At 40.2% G+C, this 21332-nt stretch overlaps 1 protein-coding gene across 1 annotated transcript in view; it reads right to left on the bottom strand.

Moving 5' to 3' along the window:
• Positions 1–2065: 2065 nt before the first annotated feature.
• The window catches only part of b3gat2 (beta-1,3-glucuronyltransferase 2 (glucuronosyltransferase S)), a 56064-nt gene continuing 36797 nt past the window's right edge, over positions 2066–21332 (bottom strand). The window contains exons 3-4 of the mRNA XM_034681254.1: positions 15726–15874; positions 2066–2461 (exon numbers count right to left, since the gene is read on the bottom strand). Of these exons, the coding sequence (XP_034537145.1) occupies positions 2375–2461; positions 15726–15874 (236 nt within the window). The 3' untranslated portion in view covers positions 2066–2374. The remainder of the gene's footprint in view (positions 2462–15725; positions 15875–21332) is intronic.

Raw genomic sequence — 21332 nt, 5'->3', positions numbered from 1 at the left:
ATTTTTTAATTGTTTGTTTTAGATGATTTATCGGTACCCACAATGACAGCATATCTAACCAACGGACCCCGTGATGGTAAGCAACTCCTGAATTTTGCAAAGTAAGGTAGTTTAGGGTTTCTGAGAGAGCCTCATGTTACAGATAGAGGTAGTTGGTGACCTCCATGGCTCCTAACGAGCCCTTCATGGAGAGCACCTGCCCTCATTGCACCCAGCTTGAGCTCATCAGCCTGGCTGCTCAATAAAAGGAGCTCCTTTCCCTCAGTTAGGGGTGTGCAACAGAGAAGACAACACCTTCAGTTGTTTTCTCTGGGTTTTGTTTGAAGAGTGTTGTTGTTGAGGGAGTGTGTGTGTTTGTGGAGGTATTGTGGTGGGAAGGAGGGTGGCAAAAGGATAATTAAAATGAGGATTGATCTCTCAGGAGAGTTTTTGCAGATTACAGTTTGTTTAGGCCATTTCCTTAGTTTGTCTACTCTTTGTGGCAGAATTAGTGGGTGGCTGTGGAGCTTTACACCTCCACTCCACCTTTTAGACCCCAAAGGCCTTACTTATTTTTTGTATGTTAGGGTTTTAAGTTTATTTTTGTTAGTGTCCCTGTCCATGACCTCTGTCCTTCATGTCATGCAGCTTGCAGACATGTGACACTCATTTTTGTTTTATTGTAAAGATAATTTTTTGGCTTACCTATATTAATAGGATGACTGAGGAGAGAAATATGGCTCAGAGGCTTCTACAGATTAGACAACTGAGGGGTATACTATGAAGCGAGTCCAGCATATCCTAGATATCTTCTCCTGATCCGGCTTCACTGAACCTGACAAAGAAGATCGCGCTAAACTGTCACACGAAGCTGGTTATCAACATGATGAATCAATCCAGAATTACCCCGAGCGTGTTCACATGAACGGGGCAGATAAGGCATGTGACCAATCACAGACACAGACAGTCTGCTGTCAGCACATCGACATGATTTTCAAACACTGCACTGATATTAGAAAAATATGAAGAAGTTAAACACATAATCCAGATTAACTTCAACACAGCTGAGTTTGAAACAAGAAGGAAGAACTGAGGGATCAGACAAACTTATTTACAACTTATTTCTCATCACTTAGTGCAGATAGATCTGACTATAATAACTCTGTTCTCTCTCTCTCTCTCTCTCTCTCTCTCTCTCTCTCTCTCTCTCTCTCTCTCTCTCTCTCTCTCTCTCTCTCTCTCTCTCTCTCTCTCTCTCTCTCTCTCTCTCTCTCTCTCTCTCTCTCTCTCTCTCTCTCTGATTTAATCTTGTCTTGTGTGTGTAAGTTTTAGACGTAATATTTCAGCTGCATCAAATCCTGGCGGCATCAAACTGAGCGCTGTGGTTAAAGGACTAATACAAATTAGCTGATTGGTCAGTGGGCGGAGTTTTCTTCAAACTGATCTCTGATCTTGAGCATAACCTGCTTCGGAGCAAGTTAGGAGTTCAGCATGAGTAACCGTAGTGATCTACCTTGGTAAGACGGGAACCACCTTCGTAGTACTGAAAATCCAGTGTTAACCCTGAAGTTACCTCGATAACCGCAAATCAGGTTTCGTAGTATACCCCTCTGCTTTATTGGCTGAACTAAACCAGCGCCACCTAACCAATGTTTGCTGGTTTAAAGAGCATATTAATCTTTAACAAAAAGGTATATTTGTTTAGAAATACTTCATTAAATGCAGCAGAACATCTCCAAGAACAATCTGAGCCTGTCTGGCAAAAAACGGGAGCTTTTATTGGATGGATGGATGTAAGAGATTGCTGGTTTTGTGGCTGCTGGCTGACGCAATGTGCAGGAGCAGTTTCTTTTTGTAATAGTCAGTGATTTTGACCGTTAAGCATGTACTAAATAGGGCCCAGGTTTGAAAATGTGGGCAGTACCTTTTTTAATGCACAGTTTTAAAACATTACAATCACACTTTCAAATATTGACACAGGTCTACAAGACTTGGTGAAATTACCAGCATCACGGTCAGTTTGACTCAAAATGAAGTTATTATTCACATGGCAACTTTTCAATCCAGGGACATGATGTTTCATACATTTATGGTTCTTTTCTTCTTTTTTTTTTTTTTACATTAGCAGGCTGTTGAGAGGAGAATAAACAGTCCCAGTCAGTCCATCTTGTAAAAGCATATTCAGTCGTCCAGCTCTCTCAGAGCATGTTTGACAGAAAGCCAAAAGTCTTGAATCATGCAGCTCTTCAGAGTCCATGTCTGTCATGAACAGATTGTATAATCCCGATAAGGAGAAACAGCAGGGTGCTGTCATCAGTCCCAGTCAAGAGATGATGACCAGTAGCAATCATCATCATCTGGTTTTTGGATCCTCTTTCCAGCACTTCAGACTCTCTCACACCTCAATGACCACAGTGTCTTTACGGTGTTTGGGCTCATTTGCAAGATGTGGTTTCTCTGTGCGAGTGTGCCAAACCAGCACCTGAAAAACAGAGAGGGAGAAGGATGAGAAAATCTGCTGACAGTGGAAAAACTTGGCTTTAAATAAAGACTGAACAGGCTGGTATGCCTGGATGAATACAGCACAGGTGAATGGTAGCGCTCAATTGACACTGCGTAACACCTAAGACTGATACTGCACAATATTTTTAGTATTCATCAGCTGATACCTGATACTTTTTTGGGAAAGTGTTTTTTCTATCTCATCACAAAATGTTTTGGAAGACAGTGAAACATATACATACACTCTAGTTCTGGTTTCTTTGAATGGCCATCTTTCTAATCAGTCGTGATGAGTTTGAACTCAGAGTTAAAGGTACCATGTGTAGGATTTTGAGTTTGTAGCACTGTAGAGTAATGTTTTAATAAATGTGTTGCTATCTTTTGATATATATACAGTTGTGCTCAAAACTGACATACCCTGGCAGAATTTGTGATTTTTTTTTTTTTTTTTTTGGCCATTTCTCAAAGAATATGAATAAGAGAAAAAAAATTTCACTCATGGTTAGTGGTTGGGTGAAGCAAAATATTTATCAAACAACTGTTCACTCTTTTTATATCATAAATACAACAGAAACTACCCAAGGAACCATAAATTCTGCCAGGGTATGTAAACTTATGAGCACAACTGTATACTATATTTACTCATGCAAATACAAAGGTGATGCACACACTTCTGTAGATGACTCCACACTTTTCTAATTGTAGTCTGTTATTCTCTGTACCAGTTCAAAAAACATTTCAGTGTTCCAACACAGGGTTAAAAGCATTGAATTCCGCTAAGTTCTTTAGTTGTTTCTACTAAAAATAAACTCTGCTGCTTGTCAGTTTGACATAAAACTGCTCCATAAGTGAAGAAGAACCATACATCAAGACGTTGGGCAAACAAGAACAAATCTGTGAGACAATCAGAAATACAATGCACATGTTGTTTTTATCTGGATCTGTTTATGATAAAGATTAAACTACCTCTGAGCATTTTTAAACCATTTATAATCTGAATATAATGCTCCATGTAAACACAGCTACTGTTCTGATCACATGTGAAATTACCTATTCTTTCACATGACTTCATATTTAAGTCGGTATGTTCTTTTATACGGTCAGATTTCCTCAAACAAGATTAGTAATATGGTCAACACTTCATAGTGCATAAACTATTGAATTGCAACACATGTACCATGATCAAAACCATGGCCTGTTGCCAATTCACAGTCCTAGTTGGAAATATCCTCAGTAGATTTAAAATCAACCTGCTTTCTTATTCACCTTTGACCTTTTTTGATGAGCAGACAGTTTACTTATACAAGTGGTACAATGGTCAAGTTTCATTTAGCAGAGGCTTTTGTCCAAAGCGACGCAAATGTGAGAAAAACACACACGAGCAAGGCTTTAGACAGAGGGGACTGACCACTTACACTAACTGCCTAAAATCCAGTTGATGCTGACATGTAGTGCTAGAGGCAATGCACAGGTTGTAGAGGCATTTTTTTGTAATTTTGCACCAGCCCAAGGAGCACCAGAACTACAATAAACATATGAACATTTCATGCCATCATGACACAGAAAAGCTTGAACTGTCACATCTGACTCTGAATCCTTCTTTGCTACACACTTGTCCCATCATCTCTTATGTCTGGCACTCTCTGTGTTAGGTCAACCTCTCACTGTTGTTTCAGTGGTGAATGTGGGGTTTTCCATAACCTCTGTACCACAGGCTTTACATTGTGCCATCTTTATAGTAAAACTGTTCTAAGTCTTTCAGCCACTCTCTGTAAACTATTAGCCTTCTTTGCCTCTGGTGCAACCACATTCACCACATCACCAACTACAGGAGTTACATTTTCAATAACGTCAGGTGGTGTGCAAAACAAATCTCTCAGCAACTCTTCATCTTCTCTCTTATGCACTAGTTGAGCTCTCTGTCACGTGACAATGAAGAATACCAACCAATACAAAGTCAGCACTGAAAGGTCAGAATGCCAAGCTGACGTTTGATTGCTTATGTAAGCATTAGATTGAGTGGAACGGTACTTGAATAGTAATGCCTGCTAAGAAGCACATGTAGCTTAACTGACGTAGCAGGAGTCTGACAGTGTAAACCTTTATTTTATAAATAAATCATTCAAACATATGAATCAATTATTAAAATAATTTGCTATAATGATCAATTATCTACTTTAGCTAGAGATCAGGAGCACGATTTTTGAAGCCCACTGCAAAGCTGCTTTAAGGATTGGCACCCAAAAAACTTATGTGTTGTCTAAAGCTCTTGTGCAGTTGTATTTTTCTTGCTGAAAGGACTCTTTGAGGTACGAATCTTCCCTTGATGATGTTCTGATGAAATATCTGTCAAAAAAAAGACACTGCTGTGTTCTTTGAAACAGAGATTGCATTGTATCCTCCTGCTGTTGAAAGTGATGCTCAGCAGTGTGCCAGGAGAGATCCGCACTCAGGAAACAGTCAGACACCTCTCCAAATGGATCAAATCAACAGCAGCACACACCTCACTGCAGCTGTTTGTATTTGTGTTTGCAGCCAATTTCACAGCAATATGTTGGTGAGAAAACACTGCAGCCGTGCAAAGATTGATATTTTCCTGAAGAGAGGGATGAATGTAATACCCCAGAGTGGAGGATCAGGTGAGGTGATTTGAATTAAGAGAGTTGTTTTTAGCCAATTACTAATGAGCTTATAATTCAGGTGTGTGACATTTCTGTGTCCAAAGCAACACACACGCTCACAAAAAGGCACACACAGGCATGATTTATAGCTTGCCTTGATCACTGCCAGTGTTTCTGGACCTCCTCAGGTGGAACATGTCACTTCCTGCACACTTGGCTGCTAATTGGCCCACTTTGCATATCTAACGAGGCTAATGTAGCAGCCGCCAAAGCATCACTCCAGAGCTGTGGGGAAATCATTGCAGAGTGTGTGTGAGGGTATGCACCTGTATGTGTGTGTGTGGGGGTGTTCGCGCACCAATTACGCAGTAAGAGTACCCTCCTGGACTCGCACACACCGCTCTCTCTCCCTCTCCTTCTTTGTCTGTTCTCCTTTTACCTCATTCATCACACCCACTTTTTCCTCTCATGGCTTTGCTCCTGTTTTTACCTCTCAGTCCTCTCTCCTGCTCCATCTTTCTACTCCTCCCTGAGGCAACGTGGAGACAAAAAGCTTTACCAGGTTAGAGCTTTTCTCCCTTAATGGCATAAAGAGAGGACAGGCCTGTTTCTCTCCATCAGGAGGAGGAAATGTGGAGGAGCAGCGGGAGGACGAGTGGGTACAAAAGTCCCCAGATTTACCTCTAAATAACATCCATCTTAAATGAGTGTACTTAGAATTCAGTTCACAGCAAAGCAGGTCCAACTTCTGTTGCTTTTTCCTTCATTTTTATCAGTTACAAAAACACTGCACTCACTCATCCTCTGTGAGCGGTTTTTAGTGGTTGGGAAAGAGGCTCAAATTAATATTGATGCCTCTTTTCATGACTTTCAAAAGCAAAACAAGACCATCAGTAACAAGCCTGAGTATTTCTATATTCAAAGTTACATTAATGCATGTAACAGCAGGTACAGGGTAGGTGTCAGGTGAGACCATCGGCAGCACTTTGAAGAAACAGACTTTCTTAACACATAAAACAGCAAAGACTCAGTAAATGAAAAAAGTTCATTTGTAGAATTACTTGCCTTCTTAATGTGTTTGAGACTCTCAGTTGTGTTGTTCAGAGGTAGGGTTAGTACACAATGGACAGCCCTATTTGACTACTGTTGTAATCCATATTATGGTAAAACTCATAATTTCATAGTTTTGATTCAGTATTAAACTGCAATGTTGAAAATAATTAAAATAAATAAAAAACATTGCATGAGAAGGTGTGTCCAAACCTTTAACTGGTATTGTATCTTGCCTACCTCCAGTTAAATGTCCACATGAATTCAAGGTGAGCCATTGTGAGAATGCAGTAGAAAAATTTCAGGAAAGGCAGCCACAAGTGAGCGGGCAGGGGTGATAACGTTTATATTGTGCAACTGGTGTGAATCAGGATGAACATTTAAGGTTAAAGAAGGAGAATCATTTTCAATTAGACATTTCTACACATCTAGCATTGATATCTATGCCAAAACTGTCATCGCAGCAGATCCTTGTTTCTTTGCTTCCCGTGACCCTCACCCACACAGCACTTTCTGACAGGGGAGACTGTCAAAGACTGTGAGGGATGTGTGAGCAAGCAATTTTTGAGAATTTCAGAGGCAGAGCTGCAGAAATGTATTGAAAATTTTAGGAGTGCATATTTTAAAGAGGCTCTACAGTGATAGCATAGATGATGGCAGCTTTATTTGAGTCCATGGACCCCTCATAAATGCATGCAGCGTTCTCAGTATTCTCAGGTATTTTTAACTGTGTGTGGGGCCAACATTTCCCGGAAAATCACAAGTTGAGTCGATCACCCAGCAATGCTCAGTCTTCCAGGGAGATGAGGCAGAAGGGGAGGCACTCATAATTTCCTGCTATCGTTGTCTGTTGCTGTCAGATCAGATATCAGCTGGTCACATCCACACAGCAGCACTGCCACACATCCAAACTGTTGGCCTGTCATATTTCTGCTATCATCTTAAGTTCAGTCATGCTGTCATAATGAGCACCGCACCATTTCCTCATCACTGCCCAAACTTCCAAGGTTTCATCAGCATCATCAGTTTCTTCAGATGCATCAGCCAACACCTCCACTTCCAGTGTCTGGACTCCACGGGGGGTTACATCTTGCTGATTCTCAGTGCAGGTTCCCTTTAATTATCTCCCTCTAGAGTCAAAGCATCTAAGACTTTCTGACAAGGCTTAATCACCACGTCATCTGTTGTAACAAATCATCTTCACTTCTTTTAGCTACCTCTCCTTTCAAATTATGGTTACCAAAGATATGACCACAATGTGTAAAGTGCAGGCTTTGAAAGTTGTCTGTGCTCTTAAGGTTTTTAGATAACCTCAGAAATATATCTTTAATGATGGTCTGACCTGTCTGCTGACTTGATTTAATCTACTGTGCTGCTTCCATAGCATCTTTGATAAACCAAATCTAGCTAACACGGACATTTCATCAACAAGCCCTGAAGTGTTTCTAAGATCGACTTAACTTACTTTACTCTCCTGCTTTGATTAAAGACTGAAAACCATAGACACTGGATTTAAAATCATAGGTCCCTTCAACTTATGAACTTCATTTCCAGACTCTCTTTCACATATGATCCACACAACAGGAGATATTCTCTTTAGACAAATTCTCACTACTATATCATGATGACTTTTTCTGGGGTATTACTGATACAACACGTTACAGAGGATCTGCAAAAGTACACAAAATAAGAATGGAAAACAATAGATTGAATAATGAGACAAATAAATTACAAACCATGTCCTTTCTGAGGTAAAAAGAAAAGAGCAGCAACACTGAATTATGACCTGCTGGGTTCACACAGTCCACCCTAACTTCATGCAGACTTTTTACCAGGGAGCTGGTGGGAAAAACACTGTTTAAAGTCTGATTGAAGAAAATCAAAGGTTTTTGTTTGCACATTCAGCCTCATTGGGTTACACCAGGGAAAACCTAAGAAGTGCAGAGCTTTTGTAAAAAGGGCTAAAATGTCTCTGTTTAGACTTTTGTTAAATTTCAAACAGAATAATACAGAATGTAAATGTTAACAAAATCAAATCATTTCATCAGTCTGACTAAAACTCGATTTTTGAAATATGTAAACATGTTAGTTCAAAAAGGCACTGAGTCAAACTCATACCTAGTTCATGCAGTTGGGGGTCGATTTTCTCTTGCATGTATACACCTCAATTTGCCCCAAACTGGTGTAGGCGTTCTACTCGTGCTCACCACGCTTTGACCTGGATGTCAAATGACAAATGCGTGGAAGGAAGCCTGGTAGAGTAGGAATTCAATAGTAGAAGAAGGAAAGTTAACAAGACAAAGCTATTGTATTGTACATATGAAAGGTAAACAGCTGTTTAGTTGTCCGTGTTTACACAGTTTGACATTAAACCAGTTAGCCTCTTGCTAACTTGTTTGTTGATTGTTTTGGTACGTGTGGTAATAGGTCAAGTGGAAGAACGACAAACAGTCACTGGCTGAAAGGAAGCATGTTGCAACCTACGGTAATGGAGGGGGACATACTTTTGTCAATAAATTGATTTTCACCAGGTGCTAGTATACTGCGAAAGGGCAGCAGTCCAAATAATTTGTTAATCAAGCTAGTTTGACTTGACTGTTACCGTGTTAGCCTGAATGCTCCAGTGTCTAATATTAGCCAAGCTAACCCCTCTGTTTTCATTTGTTTAATCCAGAGATATCTTTCAGAGCATTTAATCTGAGATACATATACCCCATACAAAGCCTTTCCCCCTTTTCCTTGTCAGTAGGCACCCCTATAAACATCAACACTGTACTGTTTCTTGTTGCCCCCATTTTCTCCATATTTAATTGTATTAACCCCTGCTGGAGTTTGTTTATCATTCGTTTAAAGTAGAACAACACTGAGAATTATTTTTCTGAGTTTGTTTGTTTGTTTGTTTTCATTTCTGGTTTTCAGAGCCCATAATGCACTGTTTTGAGACTCTTTTCTGTCAGCTGCTGTGTTCAAGGACTGTAGAAAAATATTTCTAAACTCTTGAACCAAGCGATAATGGGGCAGAAGTATCCTTTAACAGGACAAATCCATTATTAATGCACTCATCGTGCTTTTAGGATCAGATCACCTAAACCAGATCTTGTGGTGGCAGGGATGCATCTGGCCTCTTTAATATAATAAAAGTGAAGTTTAGCTGAAACCTTAGAGTCACTGCAAATGAAACAGAGAGCGGCTAAGTCTCTCAGTCTATGGCAGCAGACGTTCATGTGTCCTCTTTCTGTCCCCTGTGTCTTCATTTTAAACTCTACCTCCAGTCGACTCTTCTACCTAGCCCCCTCTTCTCTGCAGAGCTCTTCCTCTCCCTCCTCTATCTCCTCTTCCTCCTGTGCTATCATCTGTCTCCATCTGTTCCTGCCTCCCCCTCCTCTCTTGTCCTGTCACTGCTGTCTGTTGCCATTACTCTCCCTCTCTAACTACATTACAGATCCTGTCAGTCGTCTGCAGATACTGACCCGGCCATCAGATGAGCATTTCTACCCTCCTTTGTGAAGGTCGGATCCAGGCTCTGTGATCTGATCCTGATACCATCCCTGAAGTGCATGGAGCCTGGAGTACGGGTGTGTCACTGCTGCCAGGAGGGAATCAATGCTAAACCATTTCAGTCTCGAATGCTCAGACCAACCACAAGCTTTAATGATACTAAAATCATTCAGGCAAATTGAGTAGAGGCACAGATACATGCTGATCAATAACTTATGTCACTCTGCCTTTCAGTGATGTAATGTCCTATTTATTCTCCTTACGTTAACACATTTTGATGAGGTAGTGACACATATTAATGACTGGTCTGGACTATCATTGGTTGCGGTTGATGAGTGGATGTGTTTGCAACAAAAATGTCTCCTGCACACTTGATTTTGCCACTCTGGAAAACAACAATAACAAAAAGCCTCCTCACAAATTGCAACATAAAGATTTGATTCATGGATCAACATATTAAGCCCTTATGCAATGCACATAAAGCTTTCATGCTCAAACCACAAAGATCATGCATTACACTATAGGTAGTTAGCAAACCAATGGATAAATTACACATTAAATTCAACATTCAAAGCCTTTACAGTGGATCATTCCATCCAAATGATCAAAATGTAGCTCCTCATACTCATCATACTAAGTTACTGCATTGATCTGGATATAAAATGTGTCTTTTCCTTGAAATACATCTGATAGTGTAATTGTTATATATATCAAGGATCCAACCTTTTGAATGCCCAATGTTCGTTGATAACAGTGCCAAGTGCCACTGATCTCTAAAATAAATGTTACCCTCATGACTGAGGCCAGCTGTCACTCACAACCACAGCACCAGGGGGATGAAAGATGGAGACATTATTTTAAATGTGTTAAAAACATGCCTCTTTTTCAGTGTGTTTCTACTTCTATCGTGAAATATAAATAAAACTGTTTAAAAAAAAAAAAGTAATCTCAAGAAAGGAGCTGACTTATCATCAGGGTCCAGCACAGACCAATACAGTTCTTACAACCCATTCCTCTCCCCAACAAAACTTCATTATGTTGCTTTAACACACACACACACACACACACACACACACACACACACACACACACACACACACACACACACACACACACACACACACACACACACACACGTCAGGCTACCAGTGCCTCTTTAGTTTTTGGAACAGGAGGCGGCTTCAGGTGTAGAGTGATTGACATTTATTTTCAAGATAGTGTTTCATACAGAACCTACCTTTACTCTATCTTAGTTTGCCTGTTTCGCCACTCTAGCGAAATGCCCAAGACATTTTATTTTTATCTTAGGCTATAACTTCAGTAAGGTAACTTTTGTTAACCATCAGCAGGTATAATTGTAACACAGAAGGCTTCATTCGCTTTCAAAATGAACAAAGAAGTCTACCTGTACTGTCTCTTTTGACTGCTTGATTCGTTCGCTAAAAGCACTAGGGTACTAACAAATTTGACCAGTTTCTACTGAACTTTCTGAATGACTTCATTCTGTCTGCACTACAATGAAGGAAGGGTCAGACCACAGATTTTTGGTATCTGTATCTACTTGTTAAGAGTTTCAAGCTCATGTCTCCTTCCTGTATCTGCAGCTGTATGAAGCATGATTAGTGATGTCATAGCCAAGAGGAGTTACTGTATGATACTTAAACTGTCTGAGTCATGTCTTATTTTCTAACACAGCCGGGACTTTGTGAGTGATGGTGTCACCTCCTGCTGCTTTTGTAACTTAGACATGATAAATACAGAAATCAAGTCTTGTCTGTGCGGTGCTGGGCGATGACTGATGATGTCACAGCCTGCTAATGGCCTGTATTAATATCAGTGGCAGGGTATACCTCCATTAGTGTAATGGGGCTGGTAATGATGATGATAGTTTCAACACAGAGCTGTCTGCAGAAGCAGCAGCAGCTGTGAATGATGATCCAGCAGCTCTGGGAGTCTTTATCCTATTCCCTGTAGGGAACATTTACCCATAACCCACCAGGGACTGAGGGTGCATCAATGTGACCTGCACGCAAACTGTGAAACAGCTAATGTAGTTTTTACACTTGCAGATTCCTGATGAAGCACTTGCGTCTGTAGTTTTCAATGAGTTTCAAGAAAGAAAAAAAACCCTCAAGGACAGGGACGCTGATTTGGCTCATAGTGGTTAAACCACTGCTCCATGTATTCTGTACATTTGTATCTCCTGTTTCCATTTCATCTCTTCTGTCACCTCTCTTTCCTCATTAAAGTGAAGGAGGTAGAGCATATAGCCTAACCTGGCAGGAGTGAGCTCTCACCTGAACAGGCTCTGCCTTCCTTGTCCTTTCCTTTGCATTATTCCACTGACCCTTCTCTTTGTTATCTCTCTTTTCTCTTCTTCTTTTCCATAAAAAATAGGGGAGTAAAGGCTGATTTATACCTCTACCCTATGCAGCAGGGGCTAACGCAGACATGAGCGCCACATACTTGTGCATGGATGTGACCGTGTCGCGCAGCAATTCTCCGAAGAAGGCTTGAAGGCAGTGCGGTCCGGCCCCACTCGAGCTCTGTTTACTTTTCCACAGTGATTCAGAGCGTGTTATGTTAATCTACAGCTGATACATGTTGCTGCTTATCATACCCACATGATTTCAGAGAAGAATAGAGGAGGAGGAGATGAAATACATGGCCGATGTGCAGGAATCCCGGAAGTGCTGTAAATGTGGGAAATACAATGCCGCCGAGCGGACCAATCACAGGGCTTGTGGTCCGCATCAATTATACGGGTAGTTACATTTTAAAGGAGGTGCATGTCAGCTTTGTGCGTAGGTACAGGAGCTACGCGGACCTCCGTTGTAGGCTACGCAGCCGTTTCGGCAAAGATGTATAAATCAGCCTTTAGGTGAAGGTAGAGTGTACAGCCTGATGTAGCATGGTGAGTGTTGGCCCAAGCAGGCTGCCTTACCCTAGCTCTACCTTCTCTGTCTTCTTTCTAGAATTCTTTTTATCTCTCCTTTTCTTTGTGGTGAGGTGGGAGGTGAGTGAGCATGGAGGGAGGTTGCTCCAGGATGCAGAGCCCAACTGTTGAGCCTCCCTAAGGTTTTGTGGACCTGATGAAAAACTGTGAGGGAGGGGGGGATTCAATAATCCCTATGATGTATTGGCTCTTGCAGCCTTTAGATCCCCATCTATCTTTATGCTTGGGTGTTGAGGGACATTAGGGACAATATAGTAGGTTATTTTACTTATCCTTAGAGCATTAATGTTGGGATGAGGGTGCAATGGGGTGGGTTTCTTCACTGAGCACTTATCTTTTTCATTAGAGCATCTTGTGTTTATTTGAAAAGATTTAAATGTTCACTGAAAAATGATGATGACGCGTATGATGAGGCAGGATCTGATTAGCTAATGTAAACTAGTCCTTTGTCTCCCGCAGGAAATGGTCAGCTGACATCTCATACTTAATACAGACTCGGATAAATCCATGATAACAAGCTGTGACTGACTGACTGGAACGAAGTGCTAATAAACAGCATCAGAAAAGCCAGTCATCTAAAAGTTTGGTATCACTATCAAAATGTGGGAAAAAAAAGAGTTGGCGCTGGTTTGCAACAACTGGGAACTTTAAGCTCACATTTTCTCCTTAAATGAAAAAACTCCATTTCATACAAAGAGTCTTTAAAGCAGCTCTGTGATGGTTGTCAGGAGGATGAGTGGCTTCATAAAACCAAGTGCCAACAGGGGCCGTGGTGATTTGAGATGAGCTGCATCGATCTCGGCAGTCTAAGCACACAAGTAGAATTGATAGGGCTGTAACACCACTTCTGTGGAGCTGTGTGTGTCTAAGTTTAGCCTGAGCCACCAGCTTAAAGCATGAGTCATGCTGTCAACAGTGGGGAGAGATCCCCCATGGTTAGTTACTGCTGTGATGGCAGCCATTATTATGACTTCACCACACACAAACACACACACGCACAGACACACACACCCACAAGCACGAGCAATAGAAGTAAAGCTATAAATTTGTCTTTTATTAAACCCCAGTCGGTGCCATCCACCCCCAATCTGTAGGTCAGAGTAGTCTGATAAAACACTTATAAAACAACTTATAAATCCTGCTGCCATAAACAAACAACACAGACTGCCAGGAGTGAAAAGGTGAAAAATCACTTTCATTTTAAGGAGACTACAAACTCCAACAACTTGATCCTACAGCAGGTTTTTAAACAGGCAGAAACAAAGTTGTTTTTGTTAAAGGGCATCAGTTTCCTTTTTTGTGTCATTGAAACAACATTTTCAAACAAAACAGTTTCACACTTCACATAGAACTCAAAAATCCTTCATGGGGACTTGGGAGTTGGTGTTTAGACATTTCAGGGTGACAGATGGGCTGAAAACACTTCACTTCCAGGCAGTAGAACAGGGTTGTAGTCCCATGCTCTCCCAAAAGTTAATTCATGCACATATTATTCCTTAACTTTATTGTGATACAGGCTTCAAGACAACACCTTATGCACAAGCATACTTATGGTGGTCTGCATCAGTCTCTGTCATGTACCTCACAACTACTATACTGGTAGTTGGCAGGGTGGTGCTAGAAAGAGCTAGACGTCTGCATAGAAACTGAAGTATGCTAAATACAATGGAAGTCTTCAGATTAGTGGCCAAAGAGTGTTTTTTTCTTGATTTGCAGTAGGAAGCACTACCACTTGTATCTGTGTGTAATGCCCTTTGCTTAATGAGACATTCATACCAAACGTGAATAAAATCATTCGCGCACATGAATTACATGTAAAGTCAATGTAGAGATGCAAATAGACTCGACTAGTGGTCTGGCAGCGTTAATCGCACAAATTGGACGGCGCGAATGGCGCAATTCTCACAAATGACAGGAATCATTCGCGCGAATGACGCAATTTCTTTCGCGAGAGTTGAAAAATCTGAACTCCAGCAAATCTATCGCACCGCGATAGCCAATCAGCATGCAGATCACCCAGTGACGTGAGGTGTGACGTATGGACCAGCTGAAATTAATTAATCTAGAATATATTGGACACTTTGGGATCAGGAATAAACAGGAGCTCACTGAGAGGACAGAGAGTGAGGAGGAATATGTGGTGAGTTGCGAAAAACTTTCTGACACTTGAATCCAGCTATAGGTTGTAGTAGGAAGTTTGCCTGGCCCCATTTAGCATAACTGGCTTAACCATCCAATGTCCGCGAGCTCAACCTTGTTTGATAACAACAGACTAATGTGGCGTGGGGAACCCCCCCCTCTCTTGCGAAAGTTTGCGTCTTGGGCACTCGTGTACACGTGGTTTTTGCACGCGAATTGAACGATTCATTCGCATGAATATAGCAAGTAAACACAAAACATTCTTGCATTTGTAATTGCATGAATAGTTCGACCGTTTGAGTCTGGTGTGAACCTGACGTTAGACAACAGCAGAGAAAGCACACAGGACTGCAATGTGAGAGAGTCTAGACTCAATCTTTAAACTGAGGTAAAGAATCCAGATATTACACAAGTAAAAGTGTTGAGAGCGAAATGTTGCTTTACCGATTTTGACCCTTTTTACAACCTTGTTAATATTTCCTGTTTGACAAGGGGAAATGTTTTGACTAGAAGTAATGACTGAAATGTAATGGAGTGACGCCTGCAATTTAGTTCAGACAGCCAAATCAAGCTGCATTCATTTCCCTTTTTCTGTGCTTTACTGCTAAATTGAATAATTGGAAGGTGTGCAAGCAGTGAGAGCATCTGTACGCAAGAAAAGTGTCTAAAAAATACTTACCATACAATAATCTGTAAAACTGAACAATCCATTTTGAATGCAATTCAAAGACTGTTCCCAGTTCGACCCATTTATTCCCAATCTGCAGTCTAACAGAGCAGACAGCCAGGCTTCAGTATCAGGTCACAAGATGAAAATAAAACCTGTGGACCATCAATCAATTGCAAGCTTCCCGCTGCACTGAACAGCTGACCCAGTTTTACCTGAGAGATAATTATTATGGATGAACCTCAAAAATCTACGTAACTATGAAGACCTTTGTGGTTGTAATCCTAAATGTAAACAAGTTTCATTTACTGACCCGGGTGCAGTTGTTGGCTTTGGGCTCCAGCTCATTGACCTTGGTGATCTGTTTGAGGAAATCCGACTCCTGCATCCCTGGCTGGGAGCCCCGACGTTTGAATTGTGCCCGTGGATTTGCAAGGATCACCTGGAGGTTCACAGCGAATCCTGATGGAGAGAGAAGAGGAGGGCAAGGAGGGACAAAGGTAGAAACGGGGTAAGAAGGTCATTTATGGATTAAAAACACATTATCAGTCTATTATAATCAGAGCAGAAAATGACAGAGTGCATTAGTGGATCTAATGAGTTTGATACGGCTGATATGAAATTCATTTAACATAGGAGTGTTCCATTCTTAGGCAATAATTGTGCTTTAAATGAGAAGAAAGGCATGAGAAAGTCAGAGGGAAGTCAAAATACTCCTGATGTAGCAGAGATGGAGATTAATGACTGCTGTGACTAGATTTAATCAGCCTGATTAGGAAAATGGTGACAGGAGAAGAAATGAGGTGTCCTACAAACAGAAATGTGACTGAAGACTTAAAAGACTCTGGAATAGTTATTCAAATATTTTTTAAAAATCTGTACACTTTATACACTCTGTACGCTGAAGACAGCAGACTACACACAACAGCTTCACCTTTGAGAGCCAAACTTCACCCTAAGAAAGCCATCTGCAGAATACCAACAACCAGTGCCTCATCATTTTTTTCTTCCTTTTTTATTATTGTGATATATTTTTTCTTGCAGAATGTAACATTGTCATGCTTACCTCTAGAATTTGAAAAACCTAATCTTGGAAATAAAGTAAATCACTTCACCTTTTCAACTGAAAAAGGGAATGAAATTGTCCTGTACATATATGGAACACATTTCTTTATATTTTTCTGATAAACACTTCACACAAATTTATCCAGAAAAAAACTGAATGAATAAACAAAACATCAGTAATCACATATTTTTTTTACAAAAGGTGTTTTTAATATTCTTATCTTTTGAGCAGGTTTCAAACATTTGTTGTGTCTCTGTAAGGGCCTGTGTCCACAAACAGCACTTTCTGCACTAGCAGGGTCTACAACCTTAATTTCAGATTGCTCTCACTGTTACTTGATTATGAAAGCTGCCCTTCAGCACTTTCGCTTCTCTTGTCAGAGACTGCTTAATCTTTTTGGGAAATTCTTTGTATGCTTCATATTTGCTTTTATTCAAAATTCAAGTTTTCCAAAGAAAATTAAAAACCGTTGTTAGAAACTATGTTTTAGCAGCAGAACCCAAACCCCCCTGTTACTATGTTTTCACCAAAATTAAACATAATCAATATTCAAACCACACAATGACATGAAATACTAATGCCTTAGCATCCAGCTGCAAAAACAACGAAGGTTCCAGCTGTTAAAGTTTTATCTTTCAGAGGTATCTGACAGGGGATTGAAAACACATCCGCTGTGGAGCTCTGTTTTCCTGGGGTTAACCTTGTTCTACATGTGAATGGAGAACACTTTCGCACATCTGATGTGTTTTCTGACCCTGAAGCCAGAGGTTTGAAGGTGACACACAGTGGGTCTCTTTTACATGTTTTTGCCTCTCTCTCTAGCTGACCCCTTACTGACTGAGCCTGAAAAACAAGACCATAAAAAACATGGACAATAAATAATAATAATAATAATAATAATAATAAATACCCCTAATGAACTCTAGTAAGGTGTAGATATTATGGTTTCTTTAGGTTGAGTTTGGCCTGCAGTTGCTCTGTATTTGAATGTCTTTTTTTGCTCCATTGAGTCCTTTGGCATTTTGCCAACGCCCATGATGTTCATGATTTTGACCTCTGTGGACCTCTGACTACTGTAAGTTGTTTGGTGGTTTTTCAGCCTCTTTTTAGAGCTGACAGATGCTAGCTGGCTTTCAGCTCTAAATGAATAAACAGTGCAGTCACATTTGTGGCTCATTGAGTTTTTGGTGTTTATCATTGAGATGCAGATACAATCAGTATATGTTTTTTATTCACCTGTTTTTCTTCTGATCAATTGATCAGTTGACATTTACGCACTTACTCTGGACCTACAATTAAAATCTATCATTTTTTTTCACACCAATTTCAATTTATGATTTCAATCAATTTTCTTCCCCTACCTTAAAAAAACAACAACAAATGACAAAGAAATGACTCAAAACAATATTTTAACCCCTGGGCAATTAGCTCACTGTTGTGGTCATCAGGGAAGTAAACTATTTGCAGGCAGACACTCAGTGATCCCACTAATGTTGCCATGTTGTTGTGGTGTGTCTCTGTAGGAAGTAAACATGGGGAGAGGGTGTGAACTACGAGAGTCTAAGCGGCAGAGGAAGATAAAATCTAGATTTTCAGTTTTAAAAATTGTCTCAAACTACAAACATGAATTTATTGATACAATTGATTTATCACCCAGTCATTATTAGCTCTCTTTCAGCAACAGTTTGGGTTTGATCAGCTGAAGGTAACAACCCTGTCCCATCTTTTAAAGAGTAAGAGAACTGCTCAACCTGCCTGGAGGCTCTTCAAGATGCAAAGGCATACATACATTGAACTTTTGAAACCCAATCATGGATATGGTGTATAGCTGCCTTTGACTGGAAAATTAAACCGTGAAGATCCTTAGAGGTTAGACAGGCAACTGCTGTGCTCAGCAATGTCAGTGAACTTTTGTGGTTTTGAATTTAATTCTCAGAGTAAGCGGTTTCAAGGTTAAGAATTGGTTAAAAGCAGATGGAGGACATTGTGGGGGGGAGGTAGAATAACTTTCTGGGAGTAAATCCGGTAGGATAATCTATAAAGTCTTAAAAAATTGGGATTTCTCTGGCTTTTGAAGAGGAGAATTGGTTCCCAAAGTCCTACAGATTATGTTGTACTATGTACCCCACATTAGCTGATCTTTGTTTTAAAGTTGTTTTTTACAAGCAGCAAAAGGCTGAGACTCAGGCTTTGTTAAAATTGTATGCAGCTGTTAACCATGGCCAGACATCCCTTGGAAAGGAGATCTCTGATATTAATAAATTGCCTAAATCAAGGTTAGATACAAACTGTAAATACATAAATAGTATTCAACACCTTAGCTTATCATTTAACCATGCTAGCATTTGCTTTTTATTACAAAGCACAATCTAAAATTCAGGCTGATGGGAAGGTGAGTATTTGGGGGTATTTCTTGAACAGTAATGTATTAGATCATGTGAAATTTGGGGTAGATTAAATTTTCAGATTAAAAGGTCAGGTTTGTTTCTTTTTCTGTCAGTTTCAGTCTTATCCAACAGTTCAGTCAAAGTGAAGGACTTCAATCCAACAGACTAACATTGCCTGGAGCTACACTATGCTACAATGCTCTTTGTACACAGGCATGGTGATACACAGGCCAGTCTGTGGCTCTGATGGTTACTGATATGATTCACTCTCAAAGGGGAACTTGTTTTTAAAAATGTATGAATGTCCTAATCTTTCATGACAGATGTAAGCTGGGCTGTCCAGATTAAACATACTTTCATCTTTACAGGTCTGGTCTTATCCTCGGTGGCGTTTCCCTTTAAGACCGCACACTTTAGCCTCAGGACCCCCACTGGGCAGAAAACAAATCCGATCAGCACCTTCTCTTGCCTTCATTCTGCCTGCTGAGTTACTTCCTCAGCCTTTCTGCTAAATCAGCAGACCTAGTTTTTTTTATGGCAGCCCTGAGAGATCAACAGACTGCGACTTCAGGAAATACAAGCAAAAGGCCAAAATGAGCACATTAGGAAAAGGACTACGTGACAAAGCGTATGCAGCGATCATGCAAAAAAACTACACACACAAACCTGATGCAAATACAAAACTACACAAAATTTAACCTTTTTTTCCTGAGATTTGTGGCAAATAAAGTTACTGAAATGCATTTCATTCAGTATTAATGAGATTCAGTGGTTATGACAGATAAACCCTTACTATCCTACCAGAACTGTTGACAGACAACCTGTAGCCTGCATACTAAATCATGTAGGCCTCACATTCTTATGATAATGAGGTATTGTCTTCGGCTCTATTCGTCATAGTCCAACCATAGATAATTGTTTCCCATGCTTAAAACCATTGCAGTGACGCAGATAGGACAGCGGATAGAGCAGGAAACTGGGAAAGAGAGTGAGGAATGGCCACCAGCAAAGGGCCATTTCAAGGACTATACCCTCTGTACATGGGGAACATGATTTAACCACTAAGCCATAACAGTGCTCTGATGTGGTTATATCTCTAATAAGCTGGAATTTAACTTTTATTTCTTTATATCCACGAATGTGCTTGATTTTAAATTTAGAAATTGCTCTACATACTTCCTTGAACCTGCATTTTCCTGAAAAAAAAAACCTGCACAAGTGAATTTACAAGGAGGTTTAAATCAAAATAAAGAAAACAAAAAGGACAAAATTAAGAAAATAATACATTAGAATGAAGAGAAACAACAGTTTGACCAGGGTTTGTTTCTCAACTTTTTATTTTATGAATTAATTTGAGAAATATGAAAATAATAATTTGGTTGTATTTCATTTGTACTTTTTGACTGTTGTCCATCAGCCTGACATTTTGAAATGTATGAGGTCAGAATTATTTTAATTTAATTTTCATTGAAGATTACAGGTGACATATCATGCAAAATCGACTTTTTGATGGTTCTCTACCTGAAGTATGTGTCCCTGGCATGTCTACAAACCCCCCGAAAATGAAAAAAATCCATTCTGCCCCTGTTTTGATTTCTACACCTTTCTGTAAATGTGTGCTGGAATGAGCCATTTCAGACTTCCGTGTTTTTGTTACGTCACAAAAATATCCGGTCTGTCACGGAGTCAGAGCTCGGAGCTTGTTCAGCTCATAGACTGTATAAAATACAACTCAACTCTCCTCCGTTTTTCATTACCTGCACACATGTGTGCTAACAAGGAGCTTAGGAGGGAGGCATGCTAGTTGTAGGCTGTCTTAATAAACACAAAGTTTGGTTTTACTCCCCACGTCTGCAGATTTGAAGATCTAGTGGATGATTTTTATTTTTCATGGAAAAGTGCTAGCGCTAGTTAGCATAGCCACATAGCTACATGTTTGTAGCTGTGTACCAAGACACACGTCGACATACTGACAAATAAAACAACAAGAAACACAAAATCTGACCAATCGTTCAGAAAGGTCCTGCTGCAGGCGCCTCTCCGTCAGGATCAGATTCTGGATCAATTTCAGAGGGTTGAAGTAACGCGGGTCTGTGAGCAGCCGTGTATATTCAGCCAACATGTAAACATTAGATCAACGTGCTGGACAACCGAGGCCACATCCACTTCCTGAGGGGGCGTGGTCAGAGAGAAAACCGACCGTTCTGAGCAGGGTTTTTCAGGCATGCCAAAATCTGATTTCAAAGTGTTTTTTTGAGCATAAACTTTAAAGACATGTTTTGGGGACCTCTTAGACCAATATATATTGATGAAAAAAGCGTGATATGTCACCTTTAAAGAAAACAAAATACTAATTTTCTAATTAATTATTAATCCTTAAATTTCTTTAATTGTTGCAATAGCTCTGCTAACTTAAATACCTCTGTGAAACTATAGAATGGACGATGTTTGACAGTTTTGAATCAGT

The sequence above is a fragment of the Notolabrus celidotus genome, chromosome 4 (genome assembly GCF_009762535.1).
Source record: "Notolabrus celidotus isolate fNotCel1 chromosome 4, fNotCel1.pri, whole genome shotgun sequence".
Taxonomy (NCBI): Eukaryota; Metazoa; Chordata; class Actinopteri; order Labriformes; family Labridae; genus Notolabrus; species Notolabrus celidotus.
This window is presented reverse-complemented; position numbering and strand designations above follow the sequence as displayed.